At 34.1% G+C, this 23,394-nt stretch overlaps 1 protein-coding gene across 1 annotated transcript in view; it reads left to right on the plus strand.

Moving 5' to 3' along the window:
- AHR (aryl hydrocarbon receptor) overlaps nucleotides 1–23,394 on the plus strand; it is a 62,233-nt gene that overhangs the window by 19,346 nt on the left and 19,493 nt on the right. Inside the window, exons 3-4 of the mRNA XM_021538301.4 lie at nucleotides 19,190–19,305; nucleotides 22,746–22,835. Of these exons, the coding sequence (XP_021393976.3) occupies nucleotides 19,190–19,305; nucleotides 22,746–22,835 (206 nt within the window). The remainder of the gene's footprint in view (nucleotides 1–19,189; nucleotides 19,306–22,745; nucleotides 22,836–23,394) is intronic.

Below are 23,394 nucleotides of genomic sequence, written 5' to 3' on the forward strand. Positions count from 1 at the left end.
ACTGTCAACAAGATTTACAATTGCATTTAGTCTGATTTGTATATTTTGAAAACATTTTATAACCACTTCTTACATATTTAACTCACTTCAGAATTCAAGAGCAAAACAGACATTTGCTTCTCTGAAACCCTGTTGGAAGAAAAGGTTGCTAGGCAGTTTCAGTTCAAGATAAGGTTGGGTGTTTCTGTTGCTGTTTTAATGTTTTTGCATTACTGATACAAAAAGTAATATGGATTGAAAAAATGCATAAAAAAGGTGGTTAATTGTCTGGACTTATGAGTATTATGCTATGGTTTCCTTCTCAGACACAACTTCTGCTTGCTTAATTAAAAGTTCTTGCTGTAATGAGAATAGGCTTAAAAAGAAAATCTGGTTTTGCTGGACAGACCAAGTAATTAGGCTAACTTTTGAAAACTGTAAAAAAGCTTGATTGTTAAAAAAAAACAAACAAAAACATTCTGAGTGGGTCTGTGTGTGCAAGCAGATCACCTTTTACCAAATAATTCTGAGCTGCTTACTCATCATAATGTGTGATATAGGATATGTTAGAAATCAAAAATTGTGTCAAACTTTCAAAAAGTCATGAATACATGATATGGATCAGTTGTGTTTTTGACCTCTTCCCAAATCATTTTCTCAATAAAATATAGAGTGTAAAAAATATGGAATTGAATTCAAGACTGGATGAAAATCATTAGGATGCATATCAGAAAATTAAATAAGATGCACATCTCATAAAAGAGAGAGAACTATAAAATCAGCATGCACAAATGAGAAGCTTAAAAGCAAAGTTAACATAACAAATAGGAACATTTTACACTAAGCAGTAAGGAAACCTGAGAAACGGTGGAATATTGTAATAAATGTTATAAGCTATATAGGAAAAATATTTCAGGCAAAGGATTGGATTACTAACAATAAAAAAATGGGTCTTACAGTGCCTCTTGTAACTAAAGAGGAGAAAGCATTAGAGTCGCTAATGACAGAATTAGGTTCCACCTGTTGTGTTCAAGAATGCTGGTTCAGTCTTATAAGCTTGTTTCTTGCAGGATTTGAATCCATTTGCATTATACCAAAACAGAAGAATGCAACAAAAAAACTTGTGCAAAATCAAGAAACCATGGCTGTGTTTGAGACGAACCTTAGCAAGTGTTTTCATTCCGTGCCTTGTAACTTGAAATTACTTTGCCATCATTTTACATCACCTGTAACATCCATGCCAGTCTGTGTTTGTGTAATGCAAAGGGCTTTTGTTTCTTGTGCACATATTTACTTGTATTTCCATTCATGGGATCAAGTAGCAGTGCTGAGAGGCCACTAATGCTGTGAAATGCATTTTCTCTCTGGATTGCTGTGACTCAAATGAGCCACTGCATCTATGTACAATGACATGTTTTTGGAAAGGCTCCCACCCTTGCATTTCAAATAATAACTCTCTCCATTAAGAGACAGAGAACTGTCTGCTGTCCTTTTGTGCCTTCATCTGAGGATATATGACTGTTAGTGACTAAGCTGGTCAGACTAACCTAAATAGCTGAGACCATCCCTCAGTTTTAACCCTTTGCCTTATTTTAAGTTCCTACGTGTCCTAGAAAAGAATATAGCCATGTTCATTTTTGCCTCTTTTCTCCCAGGAAGCCTATATGTAAATTATTTTACAATCTCTTGGGGAGGATTTGTCTGATTAAGGAATATAAATGAATGGGGAGGGAAGGCAGTACCAAGTGGAAGGGGACAGATTCAGATGATGCACGATTAGATGGTTATAACTGCTCAGACAAGACTACTGCTCTCACCCCATTTGGGAGAAAATTACTTGTGTAGACTCTTTCATTGCTGTTCAAAGCTGTGTGCTGCTTTAAAGTCTTATCTGAGTGAAATCATACAGGAAAAGATTTGTTGCCCTTTGGATTTGGAAATGGCCCCCAAGCCCACAGATGCTCGCGTTCATGTTTTCATGCAAGATGAAAATAAAACACAGGAATTTACACTATATATAAATATTTTCATACTTAAGGCATTTTTCAAGTTTGCTGAAGATTCCTTGTCTGCATTAGCTAACCCCACTCTATAGCTGTATTAAAGTAAATGTTGAAGTAGAGATATGTCAAATTAAATGCAAGAGACTTTATGGAGAAATTGCTTCAATTTCTTTCACTTTTTTTATGAAGGTACAGAAATGAGGGTATACTTACATTTCAGACATTTCAGATATTCTGACTTGAGGTTTCATTATGATGCTGTCTGCTCAGCTATGTGATTCTTACAGGGATCATTCTAGGACTCTCTGGTGGGAACCCCTGCCTTTGTAGAGGTGTTTACTGACTTTTATATGTCATGACCAAATCCTCTCCTTTGTTTGTCTTCTCTGATGGAAGAACCCACTAGGTGCTATTATGAACCTTCTTTGCACCAAAAATTTCAACTCTGCATTCAAGGAACTTTTAAAATATGAAATATACTATTTAATGTGCACAGGTGTACTTCAGGCTTGCAGGTATGTGGAAGGTTCTCTGGAAGATATGTAGTCAAGATTATCATTTTCCAAGATATAACACAGGACAATTTAATCTCTCCTAATCAGAAATTTAATGCTTAACAGGATGTAGCTCAGGTGGCAGCATCTGAGAGATGTTTAGGGAATCAGTTCTGTATTTCAATAGCTTTATGGTTTTCTTTCTGATATTGAACATTATAATCTGTAGGAGCCAAAGCACTAACATAAAACAAGTAAGTTTTCCAAAATGCCACTATCTTTTGTAAAAACAACCTAGGAAATAATAATAATAATAATAATAATAATAATCTATCTAATGGGATATCTTCTTCATTTATATTATATTAAGGCCACTGAACTCTCTTCCTCTTAAGACATTGACAATAGCCTTAAGAAATTTGCCCTTAAATGATAATTGTGCAATTCCTAGTAACTAAAAAATTAATCTCAGCCTGGTAAATTGTTAGTTGATGCAGTAAGTTCAAATATAACATTGCTGTAACATCACCTTTTCAATGTAGATCTCTGAAAATAAATGTTGCTGTCTATTTTCTGAATGTGACAATAGACTACATGTTACTAAAATTTTGAGATTGTCACCCCACTTAGAGATTCTGTAAAGAAAGTTTCATTCATAAGATAAAAGGATTGAAGAGATCCAAACATTTTGTATTTTTATGCCATGCAACAGTGGAAGTTGCAATCAGTTCTGATTCTTTTGTTTATTTTATGAGCAGGATGAATTGCTTATAGCAGAAGCTTTTGCTGTTTTGCTTGCAGAGTGAGTTGATTCCAGACTGAATGTAAAGTATTTGTTACTTGAATTTATTCTGCAAGGCTGGCAGCTATATATTTATGAATGCAAAGTGTAATACTGCTAAATGTTTGGAATGAAATAGTAGATTTTTGTTGGCACTAGGATCTAAGGATGGAAATGCCATTTGGTACATAAAAGCAAAAAACTGTAAATTACTACAGTCTTAACTAGACTGAACACCCATAATTCCTTTCATGATAAATTCATTACTGAATTACGTATAGTTTATTTTTGATTCACCCCTAAATTATTCCAGTTATGTTTCAGGAGAGAGACCTATCAATAGTTTTCACAGCCTGTACAAATAGCAGGAAAATAAATCTATACATTAGCTACTACTTCTTTAATAGCTCTTGTTGCTAGAGCTAGAAATAGAATAGGAAAGCTCATAGAAATATTAACTTTTTATCTTCCCTGCAAAGCCAAGCTCTCCTGAAGAAGTAATTCCTGGGAATTGTGTGTCTTTTCGTGAGACTGAGCAATATCAGTTAAATCTCAGAAGCTGTGTATATATCATTTGTGCAAAACAGACCATGTCTATCCCACCTGTTTTTTTAATCTTTGTATAGGTCAGTACGTTCCTCTGCTCATACATTAGGATAGTCATCACTGGTAATATGCCTTTTTAATTTCCTTTTGCACTTGAGTTTCCTCAGTTTAAACACACCTGAGAAACCAGTTATGCTTTTAGCAGGGTGAATTTTATTTTATTTTGCTAAGTAGCTTATACATGTGTACCACAGAGCTGAAACAGTATAGACTCATTTCACTTTTCCTAAACTGGTAAAATAACATAAAGCATAAACTTTTCCAATAGTCTTGGACAGCCTTGTTGTTTTAGTTGAATGTTTGGATCAGAGAGAGTTAAGAACTGGTTATGGAATATTAAAACTTGCAGTGAAAAGATAGTAAGGATAGTTTTATACTCTTTGTTAAATGTAATGTTGGATTCAGTGACATTTAATAATTGACCATCACATTAGAAAATATTTGATGTATGCAAAGGAGGCTTATAAAATGGTGAGGTTGCAGCTATATGTGTTACTATGTATGTTCTGCTAAACACTATTTGGGCTGTGGGTTGTATTAGCTGTTGAGCTCTGCAGCCCTGGCTGAGGCTGAGTGGCCGTGATTTGGAAGCTGTGAGTGGAAGCTCAGTGTGATGATTTACCACTCACTGTGTTGAAGAGGAATCACTGGGTTTGTTCTACCTGAGCACTGTATGCTGTGAGCTGTCGTAACTTAAAGGCAAATATGTTCCTTGCTAAAACTGTCCAAGCTGTAGAGTGAACCATGTCTGCTTTCAGGTTGGAAGGCCAGCTGGGGAAAAGTGTTTGAGGGCTGTCTCACCTTTCTAAATCAAACTCTTCTGTTCTTCAAATCATTGCATTTCTTGCCCTTTTATTACTTGAGTTTTGCTGCAAGAATGAGGATTGTTCAACTTTATATTCATTTGGAATGCATATATCTGAAGCTGAACTGCAGAATTAATAAACTATATCCAGAATGTGTTTGTATGCAAGCTCTTCTCCAACAGAGATGAAAACTGCTTAGAAATGGAAACATAATTCTACATCCTTTCATAAATCTATGTTATGTATTAAATGTAATGGCAAAATTAAATCCTTAAATTATGATTGGCAGTAGTGTTACAAAAATGGTGATGTGCAAGGCAGTAAGGGGGATGTGTATAGCTTTTGCCAAAAATTCTCATGTTGCTCTTCCTTCTTTTGTACTCTAAGGTCAGGGAAATTAGTATGAAGTTGTGCCTGGAATCAGTCTGGATTTATTTCTACAAAACAATTCATAGCAGCAGTGTGTTTGAAAAAAAAGTTATTATCAGAATATGCCATAATTTATAAACTCAGATTAAAACACTCTTGGCGAGTTCAGCATCCTCCTGCACAAAGGGCTGGGATACAGGAAGGATGTGGGGTTTGTCTCACTAACAGTCACCATCTGAATCCTGCAGAGAGTTCCATGTCATCTTTTCATCTGTCCTATATGCATCTCCCTCAGGAACATATTAAAACTAATAATAGATTCTCATTCTGGTTTATAAAACCTAATCTTTAATTTGATGGATTGATTTTAGAGCTAAAGTGAATGTGGAAGCAAAACTTAGTTTCTATTAAAAGATTAAACAAATATAGTGAATAGTTGCAAGTGGATTATTTTATATAAGAATGCATCTTGTCTTTAATGACAGCTGTCCAAGGAACATATTTGTAAGTGTTGTTATTAATAATTCAAATGGCTTGGTAGAGCAGATGGAGTCAATTAAGTGAAATTGTCACTAGCTAGTTCAAAGTATTTTTGCACAATTTTAGCTTACATTTTAAATTGTTAAGCTAAATGCTTAGTTGCATATATTTCTGCAACTGTGTGTTGGGTTTTTTCTGATGAACAGAGTGAAATAAATTATTAATGTACATCTTTTTACTTAAGAATCAGCTGTAAAGGGATAACTTGATGTGTATTTCGGGGAAGAACTGCTCAACTATGAGAAGTGATTTTGCTTTTCTTCTTGGCTAAATCCCAAATATTCTAAGCATATGGAACAATTTAGCAGAAAATACATAATTATCAAACAGATTTGTCTTTGCCACCTTGAAAATTATTTCTTGTGGCAGGGTAAATGAAACCTCATGTTTAGATTTTACTTTATTTGATCTTTTGCTGCTTTGGCAGCTGAATACAAAAAAATATGACAGATGGCACCATTAACATTTGGGTTGATTTGTGCTTAGTCTAATATGAATCTGAATATGCTTGATAAAAGCATGGCACAAACTTCTAACTGAAATTTTGAAGTAAAGTACATTTATCTTGGTAAGAACATGAACAATCTGTGTAACTGTAAAAACAAATTTAATATCATGCAGGTGTTCACAAGAAAATATGTGCACATTATTCCTTTTATTATAAATAAAACTGCAATCAAATTTTGGCTTTAAGCTTGTTTCTGTTTCTTTTCTATGTGGAGCCAATATTAGTGATTGCCAATTCTCTATTGCCATGTCCACTCTGTGGGCAGATAGCCTTAATGATGTTGTAGTCTTACCTATAAAAAACCACTTTTTACAACATAAAAAATGTTCTGTTATGATTAATTCAGTATGCTCTCTTTTACATGACTTCTGATTTTTCTTTATTACCTTACCAGATCTAATGACTTTTGAAAACAGAATTTTCTGAACTAGATGATGCATTTCCCATGAAACACTCATCCCATAACAGAGTGGTCCTTTTTCAATGGACTGGGTCAGAGATTAATCTTGTCTTTTTTGTTCAGTATCCCAGATGGAACATGCTTTTTGATTTGATCTTTCAAGATTGAGAAACTTTTTTTTTTATTCTTTCCTGAGTGGTAGATGCTTTTCAACAGGACGAGCTAGTATTATGTGTACCCTCAGCTTTCAGACCTCTTTTGCAGTAGAGAAGGAAGGGGTGTGAATCACCTGTAGCAGAGTAGTGAATAAAACCTGGGTTAATATCCTGATACTGAAAAAAGAGCTATGCAATTTTCTTCAGACCTGTAACAGAATCAATGGCTACCAGCTGTCAAAAGAACCTGGATTTATGCCATAAGGGGGAAGAGTCGGGAGAAATCCAGTTTCTGCAGCATGCTTAGGGTCAGGGTGAAGTGGGTGCCAAGCCATTCTTACCCATCCAGAGGGAGGTATGGCAGCTATGCATGGTGGGGCTTACAGTGGAACTTAGAAAACATAAGTACATATGGTATTTAAATTGGGAGTTTTCTAAATAGTATGTTGGGTATAGAACCCCAAATCTCATGTATAAGGTCCTATATATGGATCTGGCCTTCTGGAGTTGTACAGTACTCTGGCCTATAGCCATATCTATCTCTATTGCAATTGTCCACGTTAAAATAATGTTTCCTGTTACATAACTGTTCTCAGAAGTCTGGGAGCCAGACAATAACTGTCTAAACAAAAATGCTAAGAATGTTTTCCACTTCAGTAGCTACAGTTAATAAATACTGATATTTTTGTAAACTTGTAGTTGTTCTCAAAGTCCCAGGTTTCTGGTGGGACAACAAGTGATGTGGAAGATTTTTATTAAGTTTGGCTTAGCTGTCTTTTCTTTCTACCTTCTGAAGATTTTGGTAGATTCTCTTGAAGCAGTCTTGGAAATAGTATTGAAGGATATGTTCCTGTAGAGCAGGGTTACTCCATTTATCAAACAGACTAAAGTAACTGAGATTCTCCAGAAGATCTGAGAGATGTCATTCAGTTTGTCAAATCAAGTTAGGGTCTTAGAAATATCACAGCAACAGGAGCAAAGAAGCCCTAGAAAGTATATATTTCAGGAGATGACTATGTTTGTCATGTTTAGCATTAATTAGGCAGAATGCAGACTAAGGGTTATGACTGTGGTCTGTGAATGTACCAAGTCAGCTAATACCAAAAAGGGAGAAGAGCTGTTGAAGTTAATGGGCAATTTTATCACAGGAGGAAATACGATGGACATGATAAAATGGTCACTCGCGATTTGAGGGTTTTTAGTAAAATAGGCAAAAAAAGCCTTACTTAGAATGTCAGTGAGGGGAGAAAAAAAAAAAACAAAAAAAAGGAAGAAGTCAGTATTATTGAAATTTAACTCATTATTTGCTATGGTGATGTGGTATAACAGCAGTTATTGTCTGAAAATGTTGCTTTGTCCCCTTTAAGACATTGCATCTTCCAACTTACCTTTTTAACAGCATTTCATGCAGTGAAAGTTGAACATGCTTCAAAAAGCATTTTGTGAGGAAATGGTAATTACTTATGTACAGCCTTTCCAATGTTGTAGTTTCTTTAGAAATAAGAATTTATGGAATTCCCAAACAAGAAAGGAATGCATGTGAAATGAAGAGTCAGTGAAAGGGGCCATTCTTTCTGAGCATCTAGCAAAGTCTCATGTTTACTGTAAAGCTATGGAACCAAGTTATGTGGAAGCAGATGGAAATCCCTTTTAAGTGTGTAGTAGTATTGTTGACTTCAGAGATATAAGATACTGCAACAACACACCATGGGTGTCTGTGAGCTCCGTGTCACGTAGTGTCACCACTCCAGAGAGGTCCCTTTTTCTGCCACGTTCTCAGAACAATCTTTGTATTTCTAGACAGCTTCAAAACAAACAAAAACCCCCAAACCCTCAACACCCCCAACCCCTCCCCTCCCCAACTAAAAAAATTCTGCCAGTCCACAAAAGCCACATAGTTCTTCTAAAGTATGAAACTGAAGAAGCAACAAGTAGCTGAAATCTTGATACTATCCTATCACTCATCTTTCTTTATGTGTGTGGTTGCCCTCCAGGGCATCTCATCAAGGCAAGAGCTTTCTGTGTTTATATGTATCTGTGTGTAAAATAAAGTCATGATGTTTAATGAATAGCATTTAAGTATCTGTCTTGATTTCTGAAGCAGTTTCTTAAAACTAATGCAAGCATTAAAAATATTAAGAAAATTTTGTGTACCTTTTGGTTTACTAAAAGCTTATGCTGTGAAAGGGGCATATCATTTCTGTATTTAGAATTGTTGGGAATAGAACATTTACTAGACTGTTTTTTTAAAATAATAAGTAAAATTTTTTATCTTAATTTTAGAATCTTAGAAACATAAAATATGTTAAAATGTTTTATGGTATTGAAGAAAAAGTTCTGTCAATGAGAACTGATAGACATACCTGGTAACATATTAATGAAAACATCGTTTTGCTTTAGATTTACTGTTCATACACATCTGAGTCAATTGAGCAGTTGTTTCTGAAAGATGAATAAATAAGTTCCAGTAGTAAGTTTTTGTTAATACTTGTCGTGTCTAGGGTGTGTTTTAATATTTAAAGTTTTAAGTATTTAAAGTATTTATTATAAAAATTGTGTGAGGCTAGAATTATTGGAATAATCTTTGCAAACTTACACCATGGTTTGCCTGTGATTTTTATCAGATTGCTTCTATCAAGTTTACTTATGGACAGACTAGAACATGCTCTCTGTGAAATGAATCCTGTGGGGCAGAGCGGATAACTGAGGCAGAGGTTTCCCTTCTTTGCAGCATTCTTTGCCTTTCTATTTCCCTCCTCTTTGGGGTTGTAATGAATAAATTATAGTTTTCCTTTGCGTCACAGCCTAACCCTTAGCAACATAAGTTATATAACGCTTGCTGTTGCTATTTCTGTATTTCTGCTAGATCAGAAATACAGACCTCTGTCCTGTGTGACCTCCTAAGAACAGTCTTCAATAAAAGTGTCTGGGCTAAAATCCAGTCTGACCTTTTTTTCCTTTTTTTTCTTTCTGTATCAGAAGATATTGAATTTTATACCTTGTTTGTTATATGGAATATATGAATGGTTATATGGAGTAGCCATTCATAGGTCTTTAATTCATAGACTTCATAGTTCAACATAGCAAACCAAAATTGTCCGGATAGATGATACTGAAATCAGTTATCAGCTTATATTGCCGTTATAAGCTTTAAGCTTTGTGTAATTTAATATGATTTTCACATGGAGCACTGAAATCTCTTCCAGTTAGAGAATCTGAACTTCCAAATCTTTACTGCATTTATCCTTACAGTGCTGGTGGAGCTGAAGTACTTCTGTTCTGGTTTCATGGTTAAGGAAATGAAGTGTACAGTGCCTGTATGATTTCCACTACAGTGCACAGGAAGACGATGTCAGAACCACAAAACCATTTCTCCTCTCAACTTTTAGGTGTATTTTTGATAACTTCCTCATTGTCTTCAGCCTCTCAGTCTTTTTCTTTCTTGCCTGCCTACCACCCAGCCTGGCCCATATATATTCTGTAGGGTATATTATAATCCTCTATTTGCTTAAAAACTATAATAGTGGCTGGTACTGTGTGAAAAATATACCTAAGCCACAGACTCTGCACTATTTATTGCTTTCCTCATTTTCAGATGTAGACTTCCGCTGTCTTAAAGTGCTGCCATGACTGAAGCCATGGAGAAAGACAGCTGCCACTTTTGCAGGCTGTTACAGTTAAAGCATCATTATTTTAGGATATTTACGTGAAGTTTTGGATAGTTCTCTAAAACAACAGTGGAAACCCAGCATCTTGTCCAAATTCTGGCTTAGGAAGTTGCTATACATTCAGCCCATCATAAACTCATTAGGTAAGATCTAATTCCTGTCCTGGTTACCTGCTGTTACCTATTCAGCTTGCCATAGGAGACTGAGGTTAGAGTTCCTTTCTTCTAAGAGGCTTTTTGGTGGTATAAAAATAATGCCAGGAAGAGTTAGAAATGTTTCATACAGGCTTTCCCATGTTTCAGGTGCTAGAAAAAAAGAAAATTCTTCCTGCTTAGAATTTACACATGTAGTCATGCATTTAGCAGAACAATAACTTTCCAGTACAACCAACTATAAAAGTATATCTCCTTGTTTTATTATAAATGAGTTTTAGGATTTAAATTGTGGTCCACTAAACACACAATTTGTAAAACAGCAGATTTGAAAAGTAGCTAATACAGGTTTATAACTTTTTTCTATGTATGTAGTTTAATAACTATTTCAAGTTAAAAAAATTGCAAATTTAAATGAAAATTCTGTTCTTTAGAAGATAAATATTCAAATAGTATGTTCAAGTATAACATATCAAAAGTAAGGGAAATTAAAATACTATGCTACAGCATTTCTAGGATATGATGGTTTATCAACAAAAGCTGTAGGATTTAGAAACTTTTTCAAAGGTTGTTTTCTTCTTTTGTTTGTTGTTAGTGTTGATAAATTTAACTAAGCAGTAAAATTAGATTTAGAGAAAAGATTATTTCTTTTTTTTTCCCCCAGTAGAACAAATGAGTATAGTCATTTACTATCTTATAAATAATCTTGTGATTCAGAAATGTAATTTCTGGCAAATTTGTGGCTCCCTTTGAGTCTTGGCCAATGAAATTTGATTGAAGTTTAGGTAGGAAAAAAGGTGATACTCCTGCCAAGTTTTTGTCAGTTTTATGATTTATAACCCTGAGCATTGGAAATGTATCCTTGCCATAGACCTGGAAACTGAATAGAACTGATCTGAACTTCAGACATGTCAATTTTGAAGGGGCAAGCAACACACTTCCTTATGCCAAAAATAGCTTTCATGCTAAATTATTTAAGTGTATTATTTGATCACAGGTAAATAAAAAATAGTATTTTTCACTTTGGACCTTTTTGTATAGTAGGGGAAGCACAAGGTCATTTTAAGTTTAGATGGGTTTTGTTAGGTCAATCTGAAATATCACATGTTCAAAAATCATGGTATTTGGGTTGAGAAAAAATGTTGTGTGCTGCTTTTATTCTTCATGTATATTTGTTATATATTGATTGCAGTGAAGAGACTATTTTAGAATCCTGCAGCAATTCAAGTAATGTGTACCACTTCTGCACTTTTCTCTTGTTGAGTTTAAAATATGTATGAAGACATGTCTGAAGTGTAAGTACAGCAGGGCCCTTGGGAAGTTCTGGAGCTGTACCTTGAGTAATTTCAGTCCAATGCTAACAAAATATTTACTGGCTTATTTTTGGTTTGTAGGTCTGCTTTTATCCCTGGTCTCTGAAATGTTCAAGTAGGATTCTTAATAGAACCTTAATATTGAAATTTCTTTATCTTGATTATGCTAAAAGTATAAATATTTCCCTGTAGTCTAGCAAATACATATGGCTATATTGTAGTAGGTACTTTGGTGGCAGCCACTATAGGTTCCCAACAATTTATATTTAAACATTTTGTATTAAGACACTTTTAACCTTTGGAATCATCTGCTTTGGAGATGAAAGTTTCATTTTCCTGTTCTTAGCCTAAGCATTTTTGGGCAAGTCATACATTTCTTCCTCCCTTAAATAAAATTTGTTTTATACTTGAACATCCTCACAGATGGGTAGACTTGTGCTCTCTGCTGTTCTGATTGTATAGCTGATGAGTACACATTTTATTTGGTTTGAATCTGGGCTAAAAAGAAAGTACTGGATGACTGGAAATGGAGGGGTGCACATGAACAGAACTTGTAGTGCATCCAGTGCAGGTGGATGCTGCAGGGTTCTGGATGCAGTCACAAATCTGCACACCTGGAAATATTTGATTTCTAGAGATTTGTAACATCATTAAGCAGTCTGTATCTGTACAGCAGTTAAGATATTGACTCTGAAAAGCCCAGGAATTGCCCTTGTTTTGTTCTCCTTTTTCAAATAAAGGAAATAATTATTCAGTTAAAACTTACTCTGATAAAAGTTTTACTTCCCCTAGGTCTCTTGTTTTCTTCTTTCACCAACCATAACCTATTAACATTTCTTTGAAAGTTTTCATGGTCATATGATTTGTCCTCTTGTGATAGCTGCTTCATGGCATTTTCTCTCTCTTGAGCCATGAAAATTTCTTTGAGGCCAACTCAAGAAATATCCACATCTTGTGGCTTATTGGTTCTTTCAGTAGCCTTTCCTAAATATGCATACATATTTAATTAGCTGAAAATATTTGTATAAATCTGTATGCCATGTCTTCTGAAGCTGAAGGTTGGTTGTCACTAGTGTTTAAACTATAGTTAGCTTTTTTATGGAAAGCAAAGGCATCTCCTGGGTATGTTTTATTGGTAATTTTTCTGCTTTAAAATGTATTATTTGAAAGAGGTCCAGTACTGTCATAATTAGATGCATTCGTTGATACTTAAGGGGGGGAAAAAGTATCCTTTGTTACTAGTCACTACCAAATGCACAAATTCATCCTCATTTTGCTTATATTTACAAAACCCAGTTATTCAACTTCTGTGACTACTTTTGTAAGGTGTTTTCTTTTGATATTTCTCTGAAATCTTCTGATGTTGCTCTGCACATCAGAAAAGTTATGTATTTTTTACATTTTTATTAATGTATTTATTACATTTTGGAGTTTCAGTAGTAATGGAGAGCACATGTTGTTATCCATTGCTCCATCCATCCACAGTTTACTGTAATTTAGAAGCTGAACTGTAATTTATAATACACCTACCAGGAAGACTGGCTCTTAAATGATTTCATTTTCAGACATGTAAGGAAGAAGACCCCCTGTAAATCTATTTTGACAATTATTCACAATCATAAATGAGAAGGTAGGAAATGGAAAATTTAAGTATGTAAAACACAGTGAAAACTTTTTCTCCCCTGTATGTAATGTGTTTTGCTTGTAAATGCAGCCTACCCAGAAGTCAATCTTGCCTCATGTAACATAACTATGACGTTAGAACTAGTTATGATGATAATTCTGAACTTTATTTATTTTATCTTTTATCTCTGAATACAGACCAATCCTTCACAACTTTTATTACTAACATGTATAGTTTTTGCTATCTAGAAGTGCAGCTAGTTACAAAATATGCAGTCAATGCATCTTTTATCTTTGTAGAAAAATAATTGCATTTTTTCCTTCTGTTACTTAACTTTCATAAACATTTTTTGCCTTGATGGTGTCAGAGATGGCAGGTGCAAAATGTTTTATATACTCTTAAGTAATAGAAATAGATAAGGTTTTATGTAGATACATGGGTGTATATATATATATATATATATATATATATAAAATACTTTCTCCCACTTAAAATGGATCTTTCACCAGTATAAACAATTTAGCTTATGTTAATGATTTAGGCAAGAGTTTAATATTAAATAAATATTAAATTAAATATCTTTAGTGCCCTCCTTGTCTTGTATTAGCTGGTGACCTTCGTGTTGAAGCTTAGCATTTGTTGCTGGAGCAAGACCTCCCCCCACAAGAGAACTGTTGTTTTTGTGCAGTAATCTAGAACAGACAAGCAGAATTTCTAAATCTACTGAAAAGGTAATGAGACGGGCACAATTGGCTTTGACTGCAAACTTTGACCTGTTTGGCCAGATTTTGGAAACCATGCCAAATTTGATTTAAAGCAGTTCTGGGAAGCTCTTTAAGATTAAATTCCAGGACTGCATGACTGATGTGCTAGTGATATACTTGTGATATTAGATAAGTGTTGCTTCAATACAGTTTTAGGCTTGAACAGATCATTCACCTAGAAGTAAAAATTATCTCAAGTCTGATTAAAAGAAATTTGTTGCATCTCAATATAATTTAAAAAAGTCTGTTTAAAATTTGGCATCTTGATATTCTGTTTTCTACACCTCTCAGTACTGAACTACCCAGACTCCTCCAAAACAATTTGCTATGCTTTTTCTTTGGGGAAGAAAAAGTAGGAAAAGGCTCTAAACACCTCCTTGTACTCTGGTATGGTTTCTGTAAAGCTTTTCAGCCAGCAGTTACTGAAATGGTTTTATTCAGCACCCTAATAACACGTGGCTGGATTAGATGAATTTTGAGATGGAAAGCTTAATCATACATTTTTTCACTCCTTTGATAATCAAATATGAGACATTTGGTGTGGGAATGCTCAGGTTTCAATGGTGAAAAATCTCTCCAGACTTCACAGCTGAGCATCAGCAAATGTGCATTTGTGTCAGAAAATCTTTATTTACTCAAAACAGAAAAAAACTCCACTTTTATTTATTTTTCTCATTTACTTTCTTCTTTCTGATGACTTGAAAATAAAAAGTACGTTTTTCCAAATTTAGTAATTCTAGATTTGAGGAAAACAGCATAATAAACTTGATTTGGCCAAGTTGAGTATTGATGGTGTCCTGATACCCACTGATGGATGTTACTCTGTTGTTCTATGGTCAGACAACTGATTATTACATAAAATATTAGTCACATTGAGGTTAAAGGCATTTTTATTATATTTCATTGTTATTGATATTTCTTTTGAATATTTGTATAAGTGCTGTAGGTGTGTCACTTCTCTCATGAATAGGGGAAGTGGAACAGTTTTTGAATCCTTTAAGTAATTTAACTATCTATATTGCATTCTTAAAGTAATAATAAATTAAACAGTTAATGTATGTATGTGTTAAATCAGGCTTCTGCATTAATCAGAAACTTAATTAGATAATTGCTAATGTATATGCCCTATGATGAATTCTCTGCATCTCCACTTTAACTTTAGCACAATTAGCACAAGTAGGACTCTCTCAAGTACATCAGTTAGAGTGCATTTGCACTTGCTCTGTGACAATTTTGTAATTCTCTGCTATTGTAACTTCTGGTAAAGAGAATATGAAATAACTTATAGGATTCCTGTTGAAGGTGGTGTAACTCAGATGCCTGCCTGGTGACTGATTTTGCAAGCTGAAGTGGGTGAAATAGTGGAGCTAGGACTTGAGAGCAGGAGCCTATCAAGTGAGGAAATCATGGCAAGGATTCTTATTGAGAACAGGAGTGACAGCCTGGAAGGAAAAGGATGCTGGTTGTGGGTTGAAGCTTGAGGGGAGCATACCTGCCAAGTATAAACCCTAGAGATCAGGTGTTTGAAGGTGAAAAAGACCTTTTTCATCTTGGACTAGAGTCTCTCTTGAAGGACAGCATAGTGTTTAAATAAGACAGTGGATAGACTTACTTTTAAAATATTTTCCTCTGATGAGATTACTTTCTGAATATCTCAGCAGATCATTAATGAAATTAATCTATCATGAATTATTAGTTGAATCAGGAAGCTACTTATAACTCATGCAGTTTCTTATACTGACTCTTGGTCCTTGGAAAGAAGGAAGATCACCTAATACCTGTTGTCTTTATGTAAATAATTTTTAATGAATACTTATATGGTTTTAGAATGAAAGATGCCTTTTTTCAGTCATTAGAGCTCAATGGCTAGAATTCTGTTTCAGACCTGAAGAAGTAGATATATGTTAAACATTTTTTATCCCCCCGCTCCATACTGTTAGTCTAATAAAGTGCACTACATCTCCATGTAAGACATTTATCACCTAAATGTAACAGAGATAAGAAGCTGGCAAATATTGATGTAACCATTGTTATTTAATTTATCAATCATAAAACAAATTTATCAGAATATATATTTATATTTATGTCTAGAAAAATCTATTAAATGTCACTATCTAGTTGTCTTTGAGATTCAGCTTGTACTTCACATCAGGGAAATCTAGGCAATGGAAATGATGCTTACTGCTGGACATAGGATTAAATATCAATCATTAACCTACTTGGAAAGCAAGTGCTTATAATCCAACCCTCCTGCTAAAGTTGTGTAACAGATATTTTTTTTTTTTTGGGTTTCTTTTGTTTGCTCATTTGGTTTTGCTTTTTTTTTTTTTTTTTTTTTTTTTTTACAAATGTAAGAAAATTTGCTTTATTTTTGATGGTTTTAAATTATGAATGGGAAATTCTGAGAAGTAGCTTGATAGTGAATATATTCTAGAGTATGTGTACAGATTTTTCCTCTTTACTCTGTGGGAGTATTCATGTTTTAATTTCCTGTGTAGGAAAATTGAGAGGATAGCCCACAGTGAGTTCTAATTAATTCAAAGACTATAAGGTAATGAACTACTGAGATTATTTTGTCTGCTGACATGAGTAAGACTATGAGAACTAACAGAACACACATGGCTGATGTTAAGCTAGGTGATGTTGACTGTAATATTACTTTTGGATGAGTTATGCTTTGTAAGATTTAGTTCTCCTTTCCATTACCTATTATTATATCTCTTGCTGGTATTTCTGAGGCCACCTGATTGTGTGGCTAAGTCTGTTGAGAACTGCTGCTTAGCAAGGCGGTTCTTCTGTGCTGTGTAAGGTTCCTTGTTTCTGGTAGCATTCAATTTGGCAGTGTAGGAGCACACGTTACAAATGTGCATCCTGGTCTCTGGGGTTGTTCAGCACCAGGGACTTGGGTGGCTTGCAGCAGGCACTGACAGGCCAGTGATTTATCTGTCAGAACAAGGTGAATTTGGATTTGTTTCCTTTTTTTCATGAGTTGTGTACCAAATTATGGTATACAGCTCTAATTTCCACAGTATCTTTCATTTTTACTAATCCTGATTGCTGGTGATTTTCCATGTGCCTTAGCTGTAAACAGCTTGATTCCATCCACATTCTGATTTCTGCAAAAGCTGTAGAAACCAATTCAGGAAAATGTTGAACTTCACACTAACCTCTTGTGCACCTTCAAAGTTAGAAAGAATATAACCACCAGTACATTGGCTATGTTTGAGCTCAGGAGCTGTGATAGATTTTATCTCTCAGACAGTGTTTAATCCTATCAGACATTATAAAGGAAAAAGCCCACTTATATTTAATGACATAGTATTTTGCAGAATGGCAAAAGTGATTAGGCATCTTTACTTGTAGTTTTCACAGCTGAATATCAACTTTTTCAATAATCATACAACATAAATTTTAAAACATTTTCTTCTACTGCCTGTTTGCTTTAGGGGTGTTTAGTGAATATTCTATATATTCTTTTGAAATAACGCTAGAAAAAAATTTGCTACATATCCTATTCATGTGAATTTGCTGTGGCTGTACCTCCCTGTAGCCTGTTGCAGGATGTTTAGACTACCTTGCATTAGGGTTTTAATTTCAGTGCAAATGTTTGGGTACATTCTGACCTGATTAATCAGTTAATATCTCTTTAGAACACATTTTTCCTCTGTGGTGCCTTTGAGGTATATTTTAATGAAAACTGTCTGGCTTGAAAGTTCTTAGCTGCCATGTTAGCTTAAAAAATGGGAAAGGCATCATTTATCTTTCAGTTAATATATATAGTGTAAAATATAATTTAATATACTTTAAGAGTGAGTGAGCAGAAATTCTTCTGGATTCTTGACTAAAGTTCTGAAGAGTGAAAAAATGAAGGTTTTCAGCAGATTGAAAAATCATTTGAAATTTAGGCTATTATATCATTATGAGAAGCTTGTATTTTACAGTTATTTTTATGGATTTCATTCTATTATAAATTTCCCTTGTTTTGCATCATAGAGATTTTGGAGCTGGGAGGTGGTGGCCTTTCATTTTATAGAAAAGGTTTAAGGTACAATTGCCCAAGTAATTTTAAGCTGTTTAGACCTACAGATCTACTTAGACTAATTTCAGATTTGAAGACTTCTTTTATTTCCCCCTCTTTATCGAGTAGTGAAAAGTAAGTAAATTCTGAGTTATGGATGATCTTTGAGTGTGTAGTTTTATTAAACAGCATCCTGTTTATTAGAAGGATGCAGAGATGGGAAGTTTGGGAGCTTCATAGCAATATGATCTGATTCTTGATTTCTTAGTCATTGGGTAATTTTTTCTTCCAATTAGATATATTTATGATCTGAATAATGATGATTCATTGTTATAGAATTTTATCTGAAGTTGGAAGAGTGCTTTGTTGTTTAAAATGTTAAATTTTAACTATGACAGAAAATACCAACATCTTTTTGTTTGAAATACCTTTCTTTGTTTTGTTGGGATTTTTTTACTATGTACCATGCATTTAGGGTTCATGTTTCTTTCCTTCCCTTCCCTGAAGGAAGCTTTAAGTATAGAGCAGGCTTTACCTGTCTGATGAAACATAGTTTGATGTCTGAAATAAGGTGGGATAAGAATAAGTGCAAGTGTTTTCCTACCTTAACACAGAGTTGCTTCTATCATAGGAGGGTGGCCTATGAAAACAAAAATGTCCTTTATTTGTCACAAGAGTAACACACTAAGAAGTGAGTCTTATAGTAAAGAGAAGGAGAAGAAGGAAAAAAGGAATAGAATCATGAGACTTGGGTTGATTGCAAATAATAATTGTTTTGTTGTGAAAGTATTATATATAGAAAAGAGAAAGATGACAAAATTGGAGGGTTCACTCTAAAGGTAAGGAAAAGGTTTGACATGGAAACAAAAGTCTTTCATTAGATTGTATTCATAATATATAAAAATATAGATATTTAAATCAATTTTTTTCTTACAAAAAATAGCAGATCATTACCTAAATTTCTAGTGAGCCTTTCAAAGATTGCTCAATTTTTTTTCTTTTCTTCTAGTTGCATTAAAATCATCTAGCTCTACCAGACCAGAAAGAAATGGCATTCAGGAAACCTCTAGAACAGGAAAGTGTGGAGAAGGGATGCAGATTCTGGAAGGAGAACTCCTATTGCAGGTATGTTTTGCAACAGACATATTATACAAAGATTTTAAGTAAAAAAAAAAAACTCCTAACACCTGTATTTAGCATATTAGATGCTCAGGGATGAGACAGAAAAAGCTTTCTTACTGTGAAATTCTTTCCTCATTTTCTTTAGGGTAATATTAAACAGCTGTTGGATTTTGGTAGTGGGGACTTTAGAGTGGATGTTAGGATATGGACTCCTCTGTAATGTTTTTAAGTAATTTACTGGGGGGGTTCCCATCTCTTTGCACCTGTTGTTAATAAAGATGTAAATATAAAGGAACGGTTTTTATAAGGACCAGATAAGTTACTAATTTAATGTAAATTTGGTGACTAATTGTCTGAAAGAAACAATTTTTCCTTCAAAGACCTTGGGCTTGCTGAAATCTTGCTTTCTTAGTGTTTTGAAAGAATTCAGCATACATAGTGTAGATTCAGGACAAGTTTTAAAATACTTAGAATAACTTTTATATGAAGTAATGGAAAATATTGTGTGATTCTTTTAATTGTCTAGCCTGTTTTAAGGTCCTAAGCATATGGATAATTATATAATACCAAGTTCAGATTAAACTCAAGAAATCACAAATATAGGTATTACTATGTTCTAACTAGTTTCACAGAATGGGTTTTATGGAGACCTGCAGCTCCATTTGAAATATGTTGTTAGTCTGTCTTCTATACAGGTTTCACACTGATGTATCTATCAAAAGTGGCAAATCATTCTGTCACAGACAATTGCTTGCTTCAAACCAAAGGAATTTCATTGTTCAGAGACTAGAAATGAAAATAGGTTCTAAGAATCCCACAAAACAATTATTTTAAATTGATGCTAATTGAAAATTGTTTGCTAACCTAAAAAAAACTAGGACATATATTTCATTTTCTAACCTCAATAAAGTATGACAAAGAACTGTTGTAGAGTTACTACCAGTGAACAGCTTTCTTTTAAACAGAAAAGAACCTAAAAAGCTGAAATATATGATGTATTGGAGGCATCTATTTTATCTGAAATACAGGGGGAGCTTTTATGACTTCTCACTGTAAGTTATATGAGGGAACTCTTTTCCAGTATGAAACTGAAGTGGATGATATAGTTATTACTATATTATAATTCTGCCCCTCTTGGGAAGTAAATTAACCTAATTTCTTAAATGTAGTTGTTTTTTAAATATTTTATATATCTGAGAAAATTTATGAGAATGAATATGCAGATAGAGTTTTCTTAGGTTATGTAACAAGTCATGAGTGTGATGAAATTGGGAATTTTCTAGAAGATAGTGGGAAGCAGTAAGTTGTAAATATTGATAAAGTCCTTCCCTTCCATTTATGCTCAGAACCCTTTGTGTCACTCAGGTAAATAAATTATAACTGATGATGAATGTTTTCCTTTTATCATCTCCCTACTTTTTTTGGTTTTGCCAAAAAAATATGAATAAACATTCTATTCTTTGTTTTTGTTTTTACTTCTTCATCAGTTGTTCTTGCTTGCTTCCTAACAAACAGAAAATTGTCTTCAATTTCCAACACAGAAACTCTCTTGCCAATTCAATATATTGTGGAAGCAGAGATCAAATACATAAATGTGCCTTTCTTAAAAGCAAGTTAAATCTCCTTTTAAAAAAAGCTAAAATTATTTATTTCAAATTATTATTTTAAATACAAAATCTGTTACAGCCCAAGAAAGTTTATGATAAAAAGTGCAAGAAAAAAAATTACCTTTAAGAAATATTTAAAACCTAGTTCTCAACAATAATGAACAGTTTTGTAATTATCTCTTTATTAGGAGCATTGAGAGTAATTTTTAGAGGCACAAATAGCATCTTCAGTTCTCCAGAATAATAAACTCACTGCGAAATTTCATTATGTGTTTTCAGATAATTATTTTTGGATTGCATTTTGCAAAAACCTCCATCAGAGCTCATCTTTCATTTATTAGTCTACCCATTTTAGAGAATTTTTGGCTTAAATAATGCATATGGCTCTCTCGGTAACAATCCTGGTTTGAGAACTGTGTACTAGGGCCAGTGCAAAATGTGATTCCAGGTACAGAAGGTGTAGGTAGCTCTGTGTGAAATGGACCAGAATAACCAATTTTAACATTTGAGACAAAGTTAGATGCTGTGCAGCTTGCAGATGTTTTGTGTCAACCAGCTGAGGTGAAATGCCCTGCAGAACAGGGAACAGGTCAGCAGAGGACACGTGCACCTGCCACTGCGGCATTCTGCTCGCATGAAATTACTGTGAGCTTCATCAAAACCAAGGATTCTGTGTAACCACTCGAGATTTCTTGGATTGGCAAGGCTATTTAATTTTAGATTATTATTGATTTTTTCTCATTTTTTATTCATGTAATATTTACTAAATTTATAAGGTGTTTTTGTAGAGCTAATAACTGTTTATGAGAGTAGATTAAATAATATCTACACATTAAATTGGAGTGGTTCACAGCATTTAAAGACCGGCCATTTAATCAGATATTTCATTTATTATATTATTACTTTGTTGCAGTAAGATATAGGATATCCTTCACTTACTTTACATTTTCTATTTACAATAAATCTGTATAAATAAAGTGGTTTTTTAAAAAAATTGTTTTGAGTATGCTAGCCAGATTTGCCTTTGAATGCAGTTGAGGAAATTAAGTGGCACAATATACTCAATCCAGCCCCTAGAGACTGCCTTTTGTTAAGTCTTGACTGAAATCCATAGAAGTAAATCGGCACCTTTCAGATGAGCTGCCAAGTCACAAATGTACTGTTTGCTATCACAACAATTGCCATGGCCCGTATTGATTGGGAGTTCAGATAAACGCCCTTTGCGTGACTTTGAGTGTGGAGCCGCCTGGTCTGCTGCTCCATGGAGGGGGAAATCTCTTCAAAAACATTGTTTACTTGCAACAGTCCACTTTTGCAGAGGGTTTTCTATTTTAAGTACACTATAAAATGTTTTCTTGGACTATATAGGGGATCTTGATAGCTTGATTTCCTGTCCACAGTGGCCTGTCTGCTCTATGAATAGAATGGATTTTGGGACTGGGTTTGTGACGTGGCTCTGGTTTGTGCTGGGGATATCCAATGCTTGAGCCACACAAACATTGTGAACTGTGGTTGATATTAGATAAACTTATAGTTCTTCATATATGTCCCTCATCTTGTACAGTCAAGGGTATTGAAAAGTTATCAACGTGGATTGGCTTCTCCACTGAATTTTAAAATAAAGTTTGGGTTTTTTTCATTAGATCCAGTTTTTTTCATTCTAACATATACTGTAGAGAGATGAAATGAGGAATCCTGTTTGTGCTGTCAGATAATGATGTGCTTTTGCATGCTTCACATTTTATTGAGGAACTACAGTATAGGTAGACCTATAAACAAAATTATTATCTGGAATTTTATCTCTGAAGCTGACAGATTGCTGTGTTTCTTCCCCAGGCGTTAAATGGATTTGTGTTAGTTGTTACAGCAGATGCTCTGGTTTTTTATGTCTCTTCTACTATCCAAGACTACTTGGGATTCCAACAAGTAAGTTTATTTTTTCTTCTATTTTTTTCAGAGGTTTTGCCTAATTTCAGGGAACATCAGTGTTCATATTTAGAGTCTTAAAATTTTTTAGTAATAAAAATGTTCGGTACTTTTGGTTGAATTACTTTGAAACCATATTACTTTTCTATCAGCTTACATAGCCAGGATGTCAGGCCAAGCACAACAGGAATATAATTTCCAAAGTTGAGTTAGGCAAGATGGGAAATTTTCACACTTAATTATTCTTTACTGGAACAACTGTTTGAAATTTATACAGTGGTGTTACCCAGTTTATGATGCTGAGTGAGACATAATTCAATGGGAAGGTAATTATTTTAATAGAAACCTTTCATGAAAAATTATTTCCATATGCCTTGAGATTTATAAATATCAAGTGAGTGATTTTAGTATTTTTGGAATTTGTTCTGTTGCTCATGTTTATTTATTTAATTATTAATTTCAACACAAGCATTTGTTTTTTTACTATTTATGGTGCAGATCACATATGGTTGACTTCATTGGGCTTGAAAACCAGGTGCCAGAGTACTAAGGACTGAGG

This window comes from Lonchura striata, chromosome 2 (assembly GCF_050655825.1).
Source record: "Lonchura striata isolate lonStrDom1 chromosome 2, ASM5065582v1, whole genome shotgun sequence".
In the NCBI taxonomy this organism is placed as follows: Eukaryota; Metazoa; Chordata; class Aves; order Passeriformes; family Estrildidae; genus Lonchura; species Lonchura striata.